This window comes from Canis lupus, chromosome 5, assembly GCF_011100685.1.
Source record: "Canis lupus familiaris isolate Mischka breed German Shepherd chromosome 5, alternate assembly UU_Cfam_GSD_1.0, whole genome shotgun sequence".
Lineage (NCBI taxonomy): Eukaryota > Metazoa > Chordata > Mammalia > Carnivora > Canidae > Canis > Canis lupus.
The window spans coordinates 19,481,555-19,497,486 of NC_049226.1; the positions used below are offsets into that span (position 1 = coordinate 19,481,555).

Here is a 15,932-nt window from a genome sequence, read left to right on the forward strand (position 1 = left end):
GGGTCATGATGGGGACTTAAGATTTGTACATGAGGTAGGAAAGCATTGGAAGGTTTAGAGCAGAGAAGCGAAATGATGCCACTTCTATTTAAAGATGACTGGTGTTTGTGTTGTGAATAGCACGTCAGAAGGAATGTGGAATTAGAGACATCGGTCATTCCTTTTGTGGGGTGAGTAGAGAGGTTGAGCACCTTACCTGCATTCACAGCCTCCTCAACCTTCACACTTGTGGGCATGTTGAAAGGAGCAGAGGTCACCACTGAGCAAGATTCTTGAGTGAGCCTGGGCAGAGGGCATGTAAAGCCCCCAGCGAGGGCTTGGTCCTGAGTAGGAAAGGGGCAGGAGAGTGGTAGGGGAGGGGGGAAGGAAGATGAGGGCTGCAGACTACAGTTGAGGTACTTTAAAGTCATCATCTTTGTGACCTGAGCAGCCACTTTCTGAAGCCATGGAGAAAGGATGGACTCGGAAGTTAAAAGAGGCTTGCCGTGGTCAGGGGGAAACCCATTGGCACCAGGATACAATAGTGGGATTTCTAGAATCGGCATGTCTACTTGAGTGTGTTGACCTTAGATGCATAGCGATGTCAGTAGGGCATGTTTTCCTCAGGACTTCTTAGCAGCACTCTGAGACTCTTCAGTGGAAAATGAAACTTAATTTAGGTTTTCCTAAATTTCCTGGGTTTGATGAAAGTCTGAGGAGTTAATGAAGTATGGTTAAAGACCATGGAATCAAAGCTAGAGAGAGAGAGAGAGAGAGAGAGAGAGGAATGAAAACAGGAAGGACTAGTGATTTGGGAGAACAGGAAGCGTCCTTTTGCTCGGGTCCTTGATGAAGTTACAGAACAGATGTCCTGGGGGTGCTTGGGTCAGTATTGCCAGAGGATAGGTTATGGTTCAAGAGCAGAGTTTTTGAATTTGAGGTCTGAGAATTGGCCAAGTCTCAGGAATTGACATATCCTGGGTGTGACCTTAGATACCGGTGTAGAGATGGAATAGAGGACTGCCTCACTAGAGAGAAGATGCTTGCATAGCCAAGGGGTCCCCGGGCTGGAAGTGCTTGTGTTCCTTCACCAAATATCAGTTGAACACTCACTGTATGTCCAGCTCTATTCTAGGCCCTTAAGATAAAGGAATGAATAGAACCAAGACAGGGCCTTGCTCTTATGGAACTTAAATTTTTGTGAAGCAAGACTGACAAGGAGCAGTAAACTGCAGAAGTAACTAGTTAATTAAGCAGCTAAATGTATATAACATGCTAGGTTGCAATTGGTGTGATAGAAGTAGGAGCAGGTTAAGGCAAAGCAAAATTGCTGCAGGAGAGATTGGAGCAGGGCGCAGCAAGGTAGGTTAGGCCTCCTTGCCCAGGAGGATGAGGTTGGAGCAGGTGCCAGATATGTAAGAGGTGAGGGAGTGAGGCCGGCAGCTTCTGGGGGAGAACATTCCAGGTGAGGGAAACCCTAGAGCACGGGCCCCAAGGTCGGAGCAGGCTTGGTGTGCTCCTGGGGCATCCAGGAGGCTCGAGCGGCTGGGATGCTAGGAGCAGAGGGAAGAGTCACTGGAGGTGAGGCTGGGGAGTCACTGAGGGCTCTGAGCAGAGGAGTGACTCTGACTTGTGTCTTATAAGGCTCGCTGTGGCTGCTGTGATGAGTGCAGAACGGGGGCAGGGGGTGAGGGACAGGTGGAGTGAACGTTGCAGGGGGCTGCCAGACTTGTCCATGGGGCAGGTGACGCTGGCCTGGACCTGGCTAGTAGCCATGGAAGTGCATTCTTGATTTATTCAGAGGGCAGAGCTAACAGGGTGTCCTGTTGGGTTGGGTACAGAAAGGACTTGGGGAAGGAAGAAGAGCTGTTAACCTATGGCAGGTGTCAGTGAATCAGGAGCTTTATTTCAGTCCTGTTAGGAAGACAGGAACCTGTGTGGCAGGTGAAGTGGTACAGGGGAGGCCCTAGAGGCAGAGAGACCCTGTGCAATGAGCCAGGTGAGCAGTGAGGGGAGGGAGACCCATGAGGGCACTTGATAGGGACAGTAGGAGGAGGTGGTTCTAAGGAGCACCCCAGAGTCCAGGTGACTTCTTCCTCCTTGGATGTGCATGGTTAAGAAAGAGAGGGGATTCGAAGATTCTTCTGAAGTTCTGAACTTTGATGAGTGGAGGAGGGGGATGGAATTAAGTGACACAGAAGAAGCAGATACCAGAGTGTCATGTGGATACTGGATTGGGAAATGTAATCAGCTCACACTTGGAGGTTTTTTAAGAATGGCGGTGTCTTTGGGGAAATCCAGATTTGGGCGAGGAGAGGAGGTAGAGAGGAGTGACTTGGAAATGTGAAGCCAGTTTTCCCATGGCAGAGCATAAGTTCTGGGAAGAGTCAGGGCCACGTCAGCAGAGTGAGAGTGGCCCCACGTGGGAGGGCACAGGTGAGGTGGGAAGAGGAGAGAGCAGATCAAGTCGAGAGCAGAGCAGTCTTGCCCTGACTCCAGGTAGCACGTTGATGGAACAGTGTGACCTGATCCTAAAGGCACCACCCAGTTGTGTGCTCACCCTGCTGATGGAATCCCCGCCTCGCTGGGGGAGTGGGAGGGAAGCCAGAGGCTGTTGTCTCCCCAGGACGTTCATTCCAGAGTGGTTCATCTGGGTCTTTCCTGAGGGGTTTTCGTCTGAGGAGTGTGTTGGGATGCGGAGTTCTATTCATACAAGGGATTTTTACAAACATTAATCTTCAGAAGATATTCATAGTAGGATTACGTATGCTTTATAAATAAGCCAGAGATTACTGCTACTGAATTTTTTTTTAATGTAGTTCTTGTGACAAAGAGTGGAGAGTAGCCCACATTGCTGCACTCAGCACCCAGCTTTAGAAATAAATGGTGGGGTCCCTGTGCTCTCCAGGCCTTGCTGTCCCCATTCCAGTCACAGCCTCCCTTCCCCACAGATAAGACCACAGCTGTACGCATCCCTCAACACACAGGATATAGCTCTGAGATTTCTCCATGTTGATCCTAAAGCTCTCGGGCATTCACTTTCACAGCCGTGTACTAGTTCATTTTAGGAAAATATTTTTTTCAGGAGTGTTATTTTAATGACTACATAACGATCTGTTGTGTACATGAACTTTACCTTGGTTAATCCATCCCTCCTGTTACCCGTGATGTTTCTGGTTTTTTCCTTAAAGAATTACTATTCCGTTGGCTCAGTTTGTACACATAGCCATCATTCCCTCAGATGTCGCAGCGGTAGAAATAGCAGGTGACAGTCACATGCACTTTCAAGGTAAAAGATCTTTCTGCTGCAGTTATCTTGAAAGCAAGGCTATGAATCTCTTTCTTTATTTCAGTCTCTCTTTCAACTGCCTGAATTTCGAAGACTTGTTCTCAGCTACAGTCTGCCACAGAATGTTCTCGAAAACTGTCCAAGTCACACAGTAAGTTGGTGTGGAGAAGTCCTCACTCGTGTTTGGTCCCTCTCATCCCAAAGGCTTTTAAGTTCTGGCCCACACTGATAGCTGTGATGTCCTCTGGCTTGTGCTAGTATTTGTTTTCATTTCCAGATGGCTTTTTTCCTTCTTTGTGACATGAAATGAAAATGAAGTAGGAATAAAATGAGAACAGTTCCCAGAAAGTGGCAAGTCATCTGACAGCCTCAGCTCTTCTGCCTCTGGGCAGGAGATTCAGAAATTCTAAGTCACAGAATGTTCGTGTAGTGTCCTTTCCTTTCCCTCCCGCTCAGGCGTGGGTTGCAAAGTGGGTGACCCAATGCTGGAGGCCTGGACCCTTCTAGAAGAGCCTATGGTCGGTCAGCTCTCGCCACAGGACATGGCTTCCTGCCAGCGATCCAACCCTCTCCAGGATCTCACTTTGGGGATGCATTTTCCTAATGCGAGGGAGGGCAGCTTCAGAAAATAAGCATTTTGCCTTTCCGACAGCACTCCCCTCCTGGCTTCCACATGGATATTTCAGTTTAAGGTAATCCCCTCCACAGACCGGATCAGAGGGCCTGTGGGGTAGTCTGTGTCCTGACTGACCTAGAGCTAGGTAAATGTCAGGGAGGGATCTCTTACAACTTTTCTCTTTCATACGTTCTGATTTCCTACATGGGGGGTTGTGAGAGCACACATTGCCATCTTCTCCACAGGAAAAGAGAAATATCGTGTTTATGCAAGAGCTGCAGTACTTGTTTGCTCTGATGATGGGATCAAATCGCAAATTTGTAGACCCTTCAGCAGCCCTGGATCTCTTAAAGGGAGCATTCCGATCACCTGAGGAACAGCAGGTACAAAAAGCCTGTTATCCCCATGTTTCCCTCAAAGTCTGTGAAGTTTGAAGTCACACCTTGTTGCTATCCAAGTGATGTAACTCCGGGTCAGCTCTGAATGTGACTACACAGGACGGGAAGCAGACTGGGGCTGTTGGAGTAGAGAGGAGGAGGTCAGAAGATACCTCGGTGAATCAGAGCAAAGGGTTGCTGACAAAAGTAAAGCCCTGTGACTCCCCCTGGACCTCAGAATGGCCCAGATAAAAATCCCATTTGCAGCATCATCTAGACCCTAAGTTGAGCAGCTGTTCTGAGCTATTTCTCTCTCCTAGACATTAGTACTTGCCTTTCTCTATCTTCTGTTAGAAAACACAGCCATCACTATTGGAGGAGCACCTTCTTCATAAAATTTAACTTTCCCTTTGATTATCCAAAGGTCCTACAGTTCTATCGAACACTCAAAATGTTTCATCAAAGTGTCCTTTCTTCATTCTGACCTCCTCCTGTTCTACAGCACTAGGCTCTGTTCTCCCGACCTTTTTAAAAAATTCTTTTATTTTTATTTTTTATTTTTTTTAAGGCCTACCTAGAAGATTTTGTGTGTTGTTACAAATAGACGTGGCTGGAATTGGTGGTGTTCCAATCTCCTCGTAGCCACATGCTGGTCAGTGGCTGCTCGTCTCTGCAGTTAGCTGGCCTCCAGTGTTCCTTTGTCTCTTCATGCTGCTTGTCCTTAATAAATCCTTCCATAGTAATAGAATCTTAATCATTGGTAGGATTAGGGCAGATTTTTGTGTCCCTAAGTATGGTACTGGGTCTAACTCTTATGCAATTTGTGCCTCTCTTGTAGCAAGATGTGAGTGAATTCACACACAAGCTCCTGGATTGGCTAGAGGACGCATTCCAGCTAGCTGTTAATGTTCAGTGAGTGTTGAGGATTTTTTTTTGTATAGCCTTTCTACTCACAGTGGTCCAATGAGAATTATGACATTGAAGGAGGGAGGGCAACTACTCTTCTCAAGTAGGAGTTGCTGGTTTTTTGCCAAACTTCAAGGGGGTAAATTTCAGATACTTGTCATTTTTTTATCCTCCTTGCCTTTGGTTTTTCTCCCTGAAGATGCAGATAATCATCTTAACCTGCCACCTTTTACTGAAAGGGCCATAACCCTGAACTTTGTAAAATCATAGCCTGTGCTACTACCCAATGTGTTAAAAGGTCGAACCAATCCTAGATGTGAACGTGGCGGTGTAAGACGGGTAAATCAACTTTAATCGTTGCAGTCACTGAAATGAACTTCAGAAGTGAAATTCAGGGCAAAGAATATTCAAAGAATCCCCTTTTGAATGTAGGTGGCGAGAAATTTTCTAAATCGTTTTAACTCTAAATAAAAGAAATATACATGTTAAGATGTTAAGGTGGGCTTGTCCATTTCTGTTGTACTACTGGGAAAACTTCTGTTTATTTGCAGAACTGCGCAAAGAGGGTGGATTCTTGTTGCTTCTGTCCTATTCTAGAATTTATATACATCTGTCACTGGGCGTAGATGCGTTTGTTGAATGTATACAGATACAAGTATTTCTGTGCATGTAGGACTCTCCCGTTAGACTTTCAGCTCCTCACAGCCAGCTCTCATGCCTATATATTTGCTCAATGAGTATTTAAACTGAGCTAACCTTTTACTTTTTGGACCATACTTGGCTCTTTGGAGGTTGATGAAAATGTACTATTTTTGCTTTTGAATGGTGGTTAGGTTTCGTGTAGTGCTTATCTGATCCAAATGATAGAGAACTGTTTTCCTTTTCTTAAAAGCAGCAATCCCAGGAACAAATCTGAAAATCCAATGGTGCAGCTATTCTACGGTACTTTCCTCACTGAAGGGGTTCGTGAAGGTAAATTCTCTGCTGTAAATGTTAGTTCTAGACTTGTGTGACTATCTGTATTCGTCGAAAAGGCTTTTGAGTCAGGCATTTATGGGTATGGTTCTACCTCTTAGTATGTGTGTAACATGGACAAACTGTGAATGCTTGGATCCTCAGTCTGTTCATCTATAAAATGGGCATAGTGTTTATCTCAGAGTTGTTAATTAAATTGTATACTTTGCACATCCCAAACCTAGTATTAATGTCAGACCTGGTGATGCTATTCAATTTTCTGTGTTGTTTCTTCCAATGTAGTATTTATTTTATTTTATTTATTTTTTTAAACTTTTTTTTTTTTTTAAGATTTTATTTATTCATGAGAGACATAAAGAGAGAGAGGCAGAGACATAGGCTGAGGAAGAAGCAGGCTCCATGCAGGAAGCCTGATGTGGGACTTGATCCCGGGACTCTGGGATCATGCCTTGAGCTAAAGGCAGACGCTCAACCGCTGAGCCACCCAGTTGTCCCCCAATGTAATATTTAATCTCAAAAGGTTTTGATGAGTTAGACTGTCAAAGATCTTTCTCTATTTTAGAGACTTATCAAAGCTGCATGTGTAATTGTAAATTTTTTTTCACAATGGAGAATTTTTATCTCCAGATAGAGCATTCTAAAAACCCCCATGAACTCAGCAACCATTAGTCCATGACCAGACATCCCCAAACTCCTTTTTCCTCTTACGCTTCTGATATTCTCTGTATAACAACCCAATACCACTATTCACTCCAAAAAAAATAGCACTTAATATCAAATATCTAGTCAGTGTTCAGGTATCCAAGTTGTTTTATAATTTTATATACGGGGCGGGGGGGGGGGTGTGATGTGTTATTTTTACAATTTATTTTATTCAGGATCCAAATGTGGATCATTTATATTTAGTTGATTTTTAAGTCTCATCAAAATCTTGGTCTTTTAAGTCTCTTATCAAAATCTCTGCGCTATGCCCCCAGTCTCTTTCTCCCTTGAAATGGATTTCTTAAGAAACCAGATTGTTCTCTGAGATTCCCCACAGTCTGAAATTTCGCCACTTGCACATCTATGATACAGTTTAACACGTTCCTCTCTACCTCTCTTTTTATAAATTGGTAGTTGGATCTAGAGTTTGACCAGATTCAGGTAAGGCTTTTCTTGGCAAAACTAATTTGCAAGAGGTGGGGTAGTCTTTGATCAGGAGGCACGTAATGTCTGCTGGTCTTTCCTTTATGACAGTAGCAGTTATTTATGGTCAATGCCTGGACCCACCGGTTCATTGGAAATTGCCATACAGGCTGAAGGACGCTTCTAAAGCTTCTCAGTGAGTTGCTAAATTAGGAAGACACTGTCTGTGCGGTGCCAGAAAAAAAGTCTTTAGATAATACTAGTGAGGTCTTTAAAAAAGCAATCTGTTTCTTTGCCTAGGAAAGCCCTTTTGTAACAATGAGACCTTCGGCCAGTATCCCCTTCAGGTAAATGGTTATCGCAACTTAGACGAATGTTTGGAAGGGGCCATGGTGGAGGGTGACATTGAGCTGCTTCCTTCCGATCATTCGGTGACGTATGGACAAGAGGTAAGTCGGATATTTTTTTTTATTTGCTGTGCCAGTGACAGAGCCAGTTAAGTAGGGCTGAGGCTTTTTGGCAAACTGTCTTCCCATCAGATATTAAATAACTGTACACTTACCAGATGTCGAACTAGCCTGAAGTCTCTCGTGAGTTGATATGCATTAGTCAGCCTGAGTGTTTAGTAAATAAATTCTTTACTGAAAGTATGAATTTGAGTTAATCATATAAAGGTTGTATGCTGCTTCTGATGTTTTAAGTATGATCAAGTTTCTCTTTTTCTGTTGAAGCCTACCTGTACCAGTAGGGAGAACCCACTGCCTCCATATTTTCGGAGGGTAAAAGTACAGTGATTAACTCCTATGGTATGCCATTTAGAATATTTTCCCTATTATAATATTTACTGTTCTTCATAGTAAATTCTGCCTTTGCTTTAAAATTTTTTCAAATTTAATATTCATTTATTTTTGTGGGTTGGAAAGAAAGGGGGAAAGTTAGAGGGGGAGAGCAAGAGAAACTAATGCCTGAGAATGAGTGAATTTGGAGCATAACTGTGGATAATAGCATACAGCTTGGCTTGATCTCCTTTCATATATTTTGAAATAAAACTGTGGGCTTATGGGAGTCTAACTCAGTCATTACTATAGGAGAAAGCAGAGCTTTTCCTGATTGATGTGAGCGTTGTCGAGGGCATGAGTTCAGGGCAGTGTGAGCACTAGGAGAGAGCTACTGCTTCCCCTAACACCTGCTTGGGGGGCACAACGTCAGTCCTGCCTGGACACAGCTGAGGCATGCTCTTACAAAAGAGAAGGGATGTTCACCAGCTCCTTAGACCTGGAGACCTTTATTCAAGAAAGGGAATGCTATTTTAAAAAAGAAAGAAAGAAAGAAAGAAAGAAAATCATTATGCTTATGTGGATTTACCCCGAGGTAGACAGGCTGTCTGGATTCACCTCGTGCCAACAAGAGAAGGAAAGGGAACTTAGCTGTTTATACCTTTGGTAGAGTGAGTGTCTCAAAGCTGTTCTTGCAGACTGCTGGCATACAGGTGAATTGAACAGAAATGCCTCTCCTGGTTTAGCTCTTCCATATCTGTGGTCAGGAGCAGTTGAGATATTTTTTTATAAGTCAGTGCTTTCTTTTCTTGAAGCTCAAAATCACACCCTGGGTTGATTTAACCAGGTCCCTCCTGAGATATTGTAAAGTCTTAAAAATCAAAGATTTTCTCAGAAACTTGAGTACTCATAGTCATGAGGCTATTTCAAGTTTCTTGTTTTAGAAATAAAGGGGATTCAAATTATGATTAATAGACTGTAAATAGTATATATGTTCACACATATATGCTCAATATATTCTCTGAGCTGATTCGTGGAGATAATTGACTCCTTAGGTATATATATGCTGCTAAGGTCCTACTTTCTGATTCTTCGGTTAGGTTAGCTGATATCTTTTAGGCTTTGACCCTCTTTTGAATACTGATGACTTAGTGAGTAAGTGGTGTAGATTCTTGGTGCAATTTCACTTATTTAAGGGCAGTTATTTCCGAGGATGATAGTTGAGTAAAATGTTGTTGACTGGCTCATAAATTTGAAGTCTTGAGGAATGTTTAACCACATTTTCTAAGAGGGCATGATTCTAAGTGGTCATTTTAATATTTGGGATAAATAAACCTGTAGGGTGAATTTGATTTGAAATATAAATTCTGTATGAGAAGAAGAAAGTTTGATGAGGGATGTTTTAAATGTGGCTTTTGCTATTTCCTAAAATTAACTTCTGTCTTTTATATTTCTGCTTCTGACACAGCGTTGGTTTACAAAGCTACCTCCAGTGTTGACCTTTGAACTCTCAAGATTCGAGTTCAATCAGTCCCTTGGTCAGCCAGAGAAAATTCACAATAAGCTGGAGTTTCCTCAGATCATTTATATGGACAGGTGAGTTCTGTGATTGTCTTCTTAATGTGTTACAGAAGAAGAAGGGGGAGCATTTACTAGTGTATTGTGCATAGGAATCATCTAGAGGTCTTGATAATCGCAAATATAGAGTCACTGGATTCATTGGATCTAGGTTGGAGCCCAAGAGTTGTTGGTATTTCTGAGAAGCTCTCGAGGTGATGCGCAAATGATACATTTGATCTTGGGACCACAACTTGAGTAGGTAGGCTTCAGATGAAAGCCCTGTTCCTTCTAGGGCGAAGAACAGTATGTGGAGTAGCCACAGTGTATTTCTTTCTAATCTCAATGCTATTTGTATTCCTGGGGGGAAAAAAAAAACACAACTACTTAGACTTATATTGTACATTTTTATTCTTTTTACAGTCCGGTTTATTGACGTATAGTTTATACACAAAGCAATATTATCATTGTTTAGGTGTAGAGCCAATGAGTTTTGACTAAGGTATATAGTCAAATAACCACCAAGGCAGTTGGATATAGCACATTTCCATCCCCCAGAAAGTTTCCTCATGCTCCTTGCAGTCAATCTCTTTTCACCCCTAGGCTCTAGCAACCACTTGTTTTCTGGCTCTATAGTTTTGCCATTTCTAGAATGTCACAATAGTGACATTACTATTCAGAATACACCCTGTTGTGACTATATCTTCTTACACAGCAGTGTATCTTCTTACATTGAGAATAATGTTTTTGGGATTCATCCATATTGAGTAGTATCCCACTGTAGTAGTATTCCAATATTTTTTCCATTCACCAGTTGTTGATAGACATTTTGGATGTATCCAGTTTTAGTTTATGAAGAAAGCTACTATGAACATTCACCCCCAAAGTGTTGGTGTGGTTTTAGTACTTCTGGGTAAAACACCTAGGAGTGAGATTGCTAGGTTGTATGAAAAGTGTATGTTTAATTGTATAAGAAATTTCAAAGCTGTTTTCTAAAACTGTATGATTTTGCATTCCCACTGACAGTGTGTAAGAGTTCTGTTTGCTCCAGATCTGCCCATAATTGGAATTGTCAGGCTTTTAAATTTTAGCCATTGTAGTGAGTTTGTAGGAATATCTTATTTTTCTCTTGACATATATTTCCCTGATAACTAACAATGCTGAGTTTCTTTTTGCATGCTTAATTAACAGTTGTTTGTATATTTTCTTTGGTGAAGCATCTTTTCAGATCTTTTGTCCATTCTTTAATTGAGTGGGTTGTGTTCATACTGAGTTGTAAGAGTGGGTTCTTTTACAGATTTTGGAGACAGATCCACATAATCCCTGCCTATGCTGTCTCTTCCATTTTTTTACCACTGTCTTTAGGAGACCAGGAGTTTTTAGTTTTTATGAAGTCTAATTTATCAGTTTCTCTTTTACAGTTTGTGTTTTTGTGTTCTAAGAGATCTTTGCCAACCCAAGGTCACAAAGATTTTCTTCTTTTTTTTCCCCCTAGAAATGACTTAGTTTTAACTATTATATTCATGTCTATGACCCATTTAGAGTTTATTTTTATATATAATATGAGAGAACGGCTTTTGTTTTTTGGAGGGCAGGGAAAGGAAGCATGTGGATGTCCAGTTATCCTTTCCCCCATTGAATTACCTTGGTACTTTTGTCAGAAATGAATTGAGCATGTAGTTGTGGGTCTATTTCTAGAGTCTGTTTTATCTGTTGTGTCTAATCTTAAACCAGTGACACATTGTCTTGATTACTGTAACTTTACTGTAAATTTTGACATCAGATCATGTAAATCCTCCAATTTTGCCTCCCCCCCTTTTTTTTTCTTTCAAAATTGTTTTGGCTACTTTAGTCCTTTGCATTTCTAGGTAAGTATTAGAGTTAGCTTGTCGGTTACTCCCTAGTAACTAGTGGGATTTTTTTTTTAAGATTTTATTTATTTATTGATGAGAGACACAGAAAGAGAGGCAGAGACATAGGCAGGGGGAAAAGGAGGCTCCCAATGGGGAGCCCGATGACGGGACCCTGGGATCACAACCTGAGCCAAAGGCAGATGCTCAACCACTGAGCCACTCAGGTGCCCACTAGTGGGATTTTTTTTTCACCAGTGGGATTTTGATTGGCATTATGTTGAATGTATAGATGAATTTGAGGAAACTGATGTCTTAACTATTTTGAGTTCTTTAATCCATGAACATGGTATAGCTCCGTTTATTTAAATCGTTAATTTCTCTCAACAGTGTTTCTTAATTTTTAGTGTACAGGTCTTAACATATATCTAAGTAAGTTTATACTAAAATAATTCATGCTTTTGATGTTACAATGGTTTCTAAAAAATCCAGCTTTAGATTTCCACCCTCCTTCTTTTTTAATTGACTTTATATCTTTTGACTTTACTAAACTCCCTTACTAGTTCTGATGCATTTTTGTAAATTCTTTGGTACTTTCTGTGTAAATGATTATGTCATCTGCAATGAAAGGCAGTTTTACTTTTTCCTTTGCTATTTGTATGCCTTCCCTTTTCCTCCTTCCCTCCATGTCTCATCCTCTTTCTCTCTCTCTCTCTCTCTCTCTCTCTCTCTCCCCCCCTCCCTCTCCCTCCTTTCTTTTCTTCTTTCCTTCCTCACACTGGCCATGCCTCCAGTAAAACAGTAGAAGAGATAAGAGTGGACATCCTTGCATTGTTCCTGGTCTTAGGGGGAAAGCTTCCAATCTTTTACCATTAAGTATGATCTTAGCTATACGTTTTCATAGATGCTCTTTGTCTGTTCGAGGAAGTTCCCTTGTATCTCTGGTTTGCTAGCACCGTGTGCCATTAATGCTTTTAAATATAAATTGTGTTTGTGGTGTTATCATTTGCTTAGGTACATGTACAAGAGCAAAGAGCTTATTCGAAGTAAGAGAGAGTGTATTCGAAAGTTGAAGGAGAAAATAAAAGTTCTGCAGCAAAAACTGGAAAGGTAAGTCGTGACATCTTTGTGCTTAGAAATGTGAAGGAGAGGGATCCCTGGGTGGCGCAGCGGTTTGGCGCCTGCCTTTGGCCCAGGGCGCGATCCTGGAGACCCGGGATCGAATCCCACGTCGGGCTCCCGGTGCATGGAGCCTGCTTCTCCCTCTGCCTGTGTCTCTGCCTCTCTCTCTCTCTCTCTCTCTCTCTGTGACTATCATAAATAAATAAATAAAATATTTAAAAAAAAAAAAAAAAAAAAAAAAAAAAAAGAAATGTGAAGGAGAGAGTAGAGTGTTAAAATTGGATAATTTGCTTAAATTTAAAAATTGGTTTAGAGTTTTTTAAGTATTAATGAGTGTGTTTTTATACACACATTACACATATACACACATTTTTATATACACAAAATAGCTAAGAAAACTTATTCTCTAAGCATGAAGCCACTTATAAGACGAGCTGTAGTATCCATGGGTGAATAGTAGTCCCAAGGACTGGTGGGATGCAGAGGCACGGAGTCAGTCCCTGGCATACACGATGGGAGCTCAGCTTCTGAGTTCATAGCCCTTTACTTTTTCTATTTCCCTCGTCATCTTCCTCACAAACACAAGAGAGGTAACTGTCACCATACTTCAGGCCCTCTGTCTTGGGAAAATGTTTTCTTAAGGATCTGGAAGAGATAAAAACACAAACAGAAAGTGCTGTTCTACCTGGAGCAGGTGCTAAGTGATTCCAAGGGCTAACAGTTCTGGCACAAAGTCTTCTCTCTCATGGAGGGAAATCTCCCCCTTTTTTGTTGACTTGTTTCCCACTGATTATTTCTTTAGAATCACCCCATGACTTCCTAAGGAAGAGGAGTCCATGTAATTTCTTTCTATCTATCTATCCCATTGATTTGGCATTTAGAAGGAAATCCCATATAATGTCAATGGTGTTTTTTCCTCCTTTAGCTACCCCACAGTTTTGCTGTCACCACCACCCCAGTTCTACTCACTCCATTGCTAGGTCACTTACTTCCCTAAGAGGCAACACTTTCCTTACCAGCCCAAGGTAGACTCTGCACCCATAAGTTCCCATCTCCAGCATCCTCTCTTAGGGTGAACTTATCCAAGGTGTTTGGTGATGAGTTCTCTCATTGTCTTATATAGACTTAAGCTGAGGATTGATTCCTCAAATACCATCCTCTAAGTGATTTACAGAACTTGATTTGCAGCTATATTTTACTTTTAAGGTTTTAGTGATGCTTTATAAGATTATAATTGTTTTTATAGCACCAAATATACCTGATGCATTGTAACATACAAAAACTCAACTTACCAGTAACCAGCAGGGCATTCTGACTTACTTCGATTTTAAAGTAAGTATAGGAGCATTTTCTGTACTATGATGTTACTTCAGGAAAAAAAAATGACTTTTAAGGACACCTGACCGGCTCTATCAGTAGAACACGTGACTCTTGATCTCAGGGTTGTAGTTTTGAGTCCCATGTTGAGGGTAGAGATTGCTAAAAAAATAAAATAGAATCTTTAAAATAAATAAATAAAATGACTTTTAAAATCTCAGATACTTTTAGGGGCAGCCCTGGTGGCCCAGTAGTTTAGTGCCGCCTTCAGCCCGGGGTATCAGCCTGGAGACTCAGGATCGAATCCCACGTTGGGCTCCCTGCATGGAGCCTGCTTCTCCCTCTGCCTGTGTCTCTGCCTCTCTCTCATATAATAATATTATGTGTCTGTCATGAGTAAATAAATAAAATCTTAAAAAAATAATAAATAAAATCTCAGATAATTTTATTTGGGTAATTAAAAAATTGCTTGTCTCTAAGAGTGACTTGCTTCTGGGAAAATATACAGAAACTGTTAGTGGATGCCAGTAGGAAGTAGAATCGAGATGGGAGTGGGTGACTTTTATGATTTATTTTACATTCTTTTGTATTTGAGTTTTCATACCAGGTGTGTTGCATTACTTTCATCATTAAGCAAAAAGTTCACCATTTCTTCTGTAAGATACCTTGACGTAATGTGAAAAATAAGATGTCATGCATATAGTGTAAACACCTTTTTTGAAACTTTTGCTCTGATTCTACTAACTGAATACAGATGCTGCATTGTATGAAGTAGTGGGTTTAAAGGAATTCATTCAGTAGAACAGAACAATGATTATGTCAGAAAATTGAAGATAAGTTTCTTAGAGAAATATTTTTCCTGAAGTTTTGTATAAGTATCATATTAAAATACAGCAAACCTGGGAAGAGTTACAGTGTAAAATGATGGCTTAAAATCCTATCACCTATTACATCTGTGCTGCATTTCTAGTAAGAAAATGTTTTCCTTTGGTCCAAGCCAGTCATGTGTAAAGTAATTGCTTTCCACAAACACTGTGTTTCTGAAGATCTATTAACCATGTCTGTGGTATAGATACACAAGGTTCAGGTCCTGTCTTTAGAAGTTCAGAGCTGGGAGATGGAGAAACTAGATCTTGAAGGGTAAGTAGAGTTCAATAAGCCGGTAGTAGCTGAAATAAAGACAAGAAAATACATCTAAGGAATAGTACAGTTTTCTTAGTTACGTATTTGATGTCCTTTTCAGTTAAAAGCCGCAACCCTCCACAGAAGGCAGCTGCTTACTTTTACTTCCCCTTCAAATTAGTGAGGATGAAATGTCTTCTTTGCTCCCTATCCTCTAACCATGTGGTTGACTTTGAATAATATTATTTTATTTCCCACTGGTATTTTCATTTCATAATGTCCTTTTTGATATGGACACAACTTTCTTTCCTCCCAGTCCTATACCTGTTTCTTTCACTTTATATGGGGAAGAAAAATATGCAGTGCCTTCCTCTCCCTCTCTAATGGAACCCTATAATGATAGGGTTTACCTGTACCAGCCAGTCACCCAGTACTATTTAATTGCTGTCATTACAGAGTTCATCAAAGTACATATTTTGTTTGAGTCTCACTCGTCCTGGTAATGCCAGAATATTGGATAGCATTAAAATAATTTGTTAATTATTTTGGTTACATGTTAAAAATATTTATTATTTATTTAATCCCAAAGAAATAGTCAATAATTTATGGCTGGCCTATGCTGTTGAATGCATGAATAAGAGGATACTGAGGACCCTGCAGAAGAAAGATTTGCCAGTTTTCTTAAACTCTGATCTTTATTAACACCTTTACATTTCCAGCTTTCTTTCATTGTTCCTAGTTTCTAATTTCCAAGTAGGAGCCTTAAGGGCTTGGTTATAAAGCCTTGGGTACCAGTTCACCAACATTATTTTCAGATATGAGTACTGCTAATATATCTGTTTTCCTTTAAGACAAAGAATTTACTTTTATTATGCCCAGAGCCTGGATGTGATGCAACATCAAGAGAAAGCGTAGCAGACA

At 41.0% G+C, this 15,932-nt stretch overlaps 1 protein-coding gene across 10 annotated transcripts in view; it reads left to right on the top strand.

Moving 5' to 3' along the window:
* The window catches only part of USP28 (ubiquitin specific peptidase 28), a 66,069-nt gene that overhangs the window by 33,503 nt on the left and 16,634 nt on the right, over positions 1 to 15,932 (top strand). For 6 of the 10 annotated variants that reach the window (XM_038536120.1, XM_038536118.1, XM_038536122.1 and 3 more), the window contains exons 6-12: positions 3,333 to 3,419; positions 4,130 to 4,267; positions 5,100 to 5,173; positions 6,060 to 6,139; positions 7,568 to 7,716; positions 9,512 to 9,639; positions 12,465 to 12,560. In XM_038536120.1, the coding sequence (XP_038392048.1) occupies positions 3,333 to 3,419; positions 4,130 to 4,267; positions 5,100 to 5,173; positions 6,060 to 6,139; positions 7,568 to 7,716; positions 9,512 to 9,639; positions 12,465 to 12,560 (752 nt within the window). Of the gene's footprint in view, positions 1 to 3,332; positions 3,420 to 4,129; positions 4,268 to 5,099; positions 5,174 to 6,059; positions 6,140 to 7,567; positions 7,717 to 7,998; positions 8,074 to 9,511; positions 9,640 to 12,464; positions 12,561 to 15,932 lie in introns of those variants that run through there. The other 4 variants (XM_038536119.1, XM_038536123.1, XM_038536125.1 and 1 more) reach the window with 2 other exon arrangements.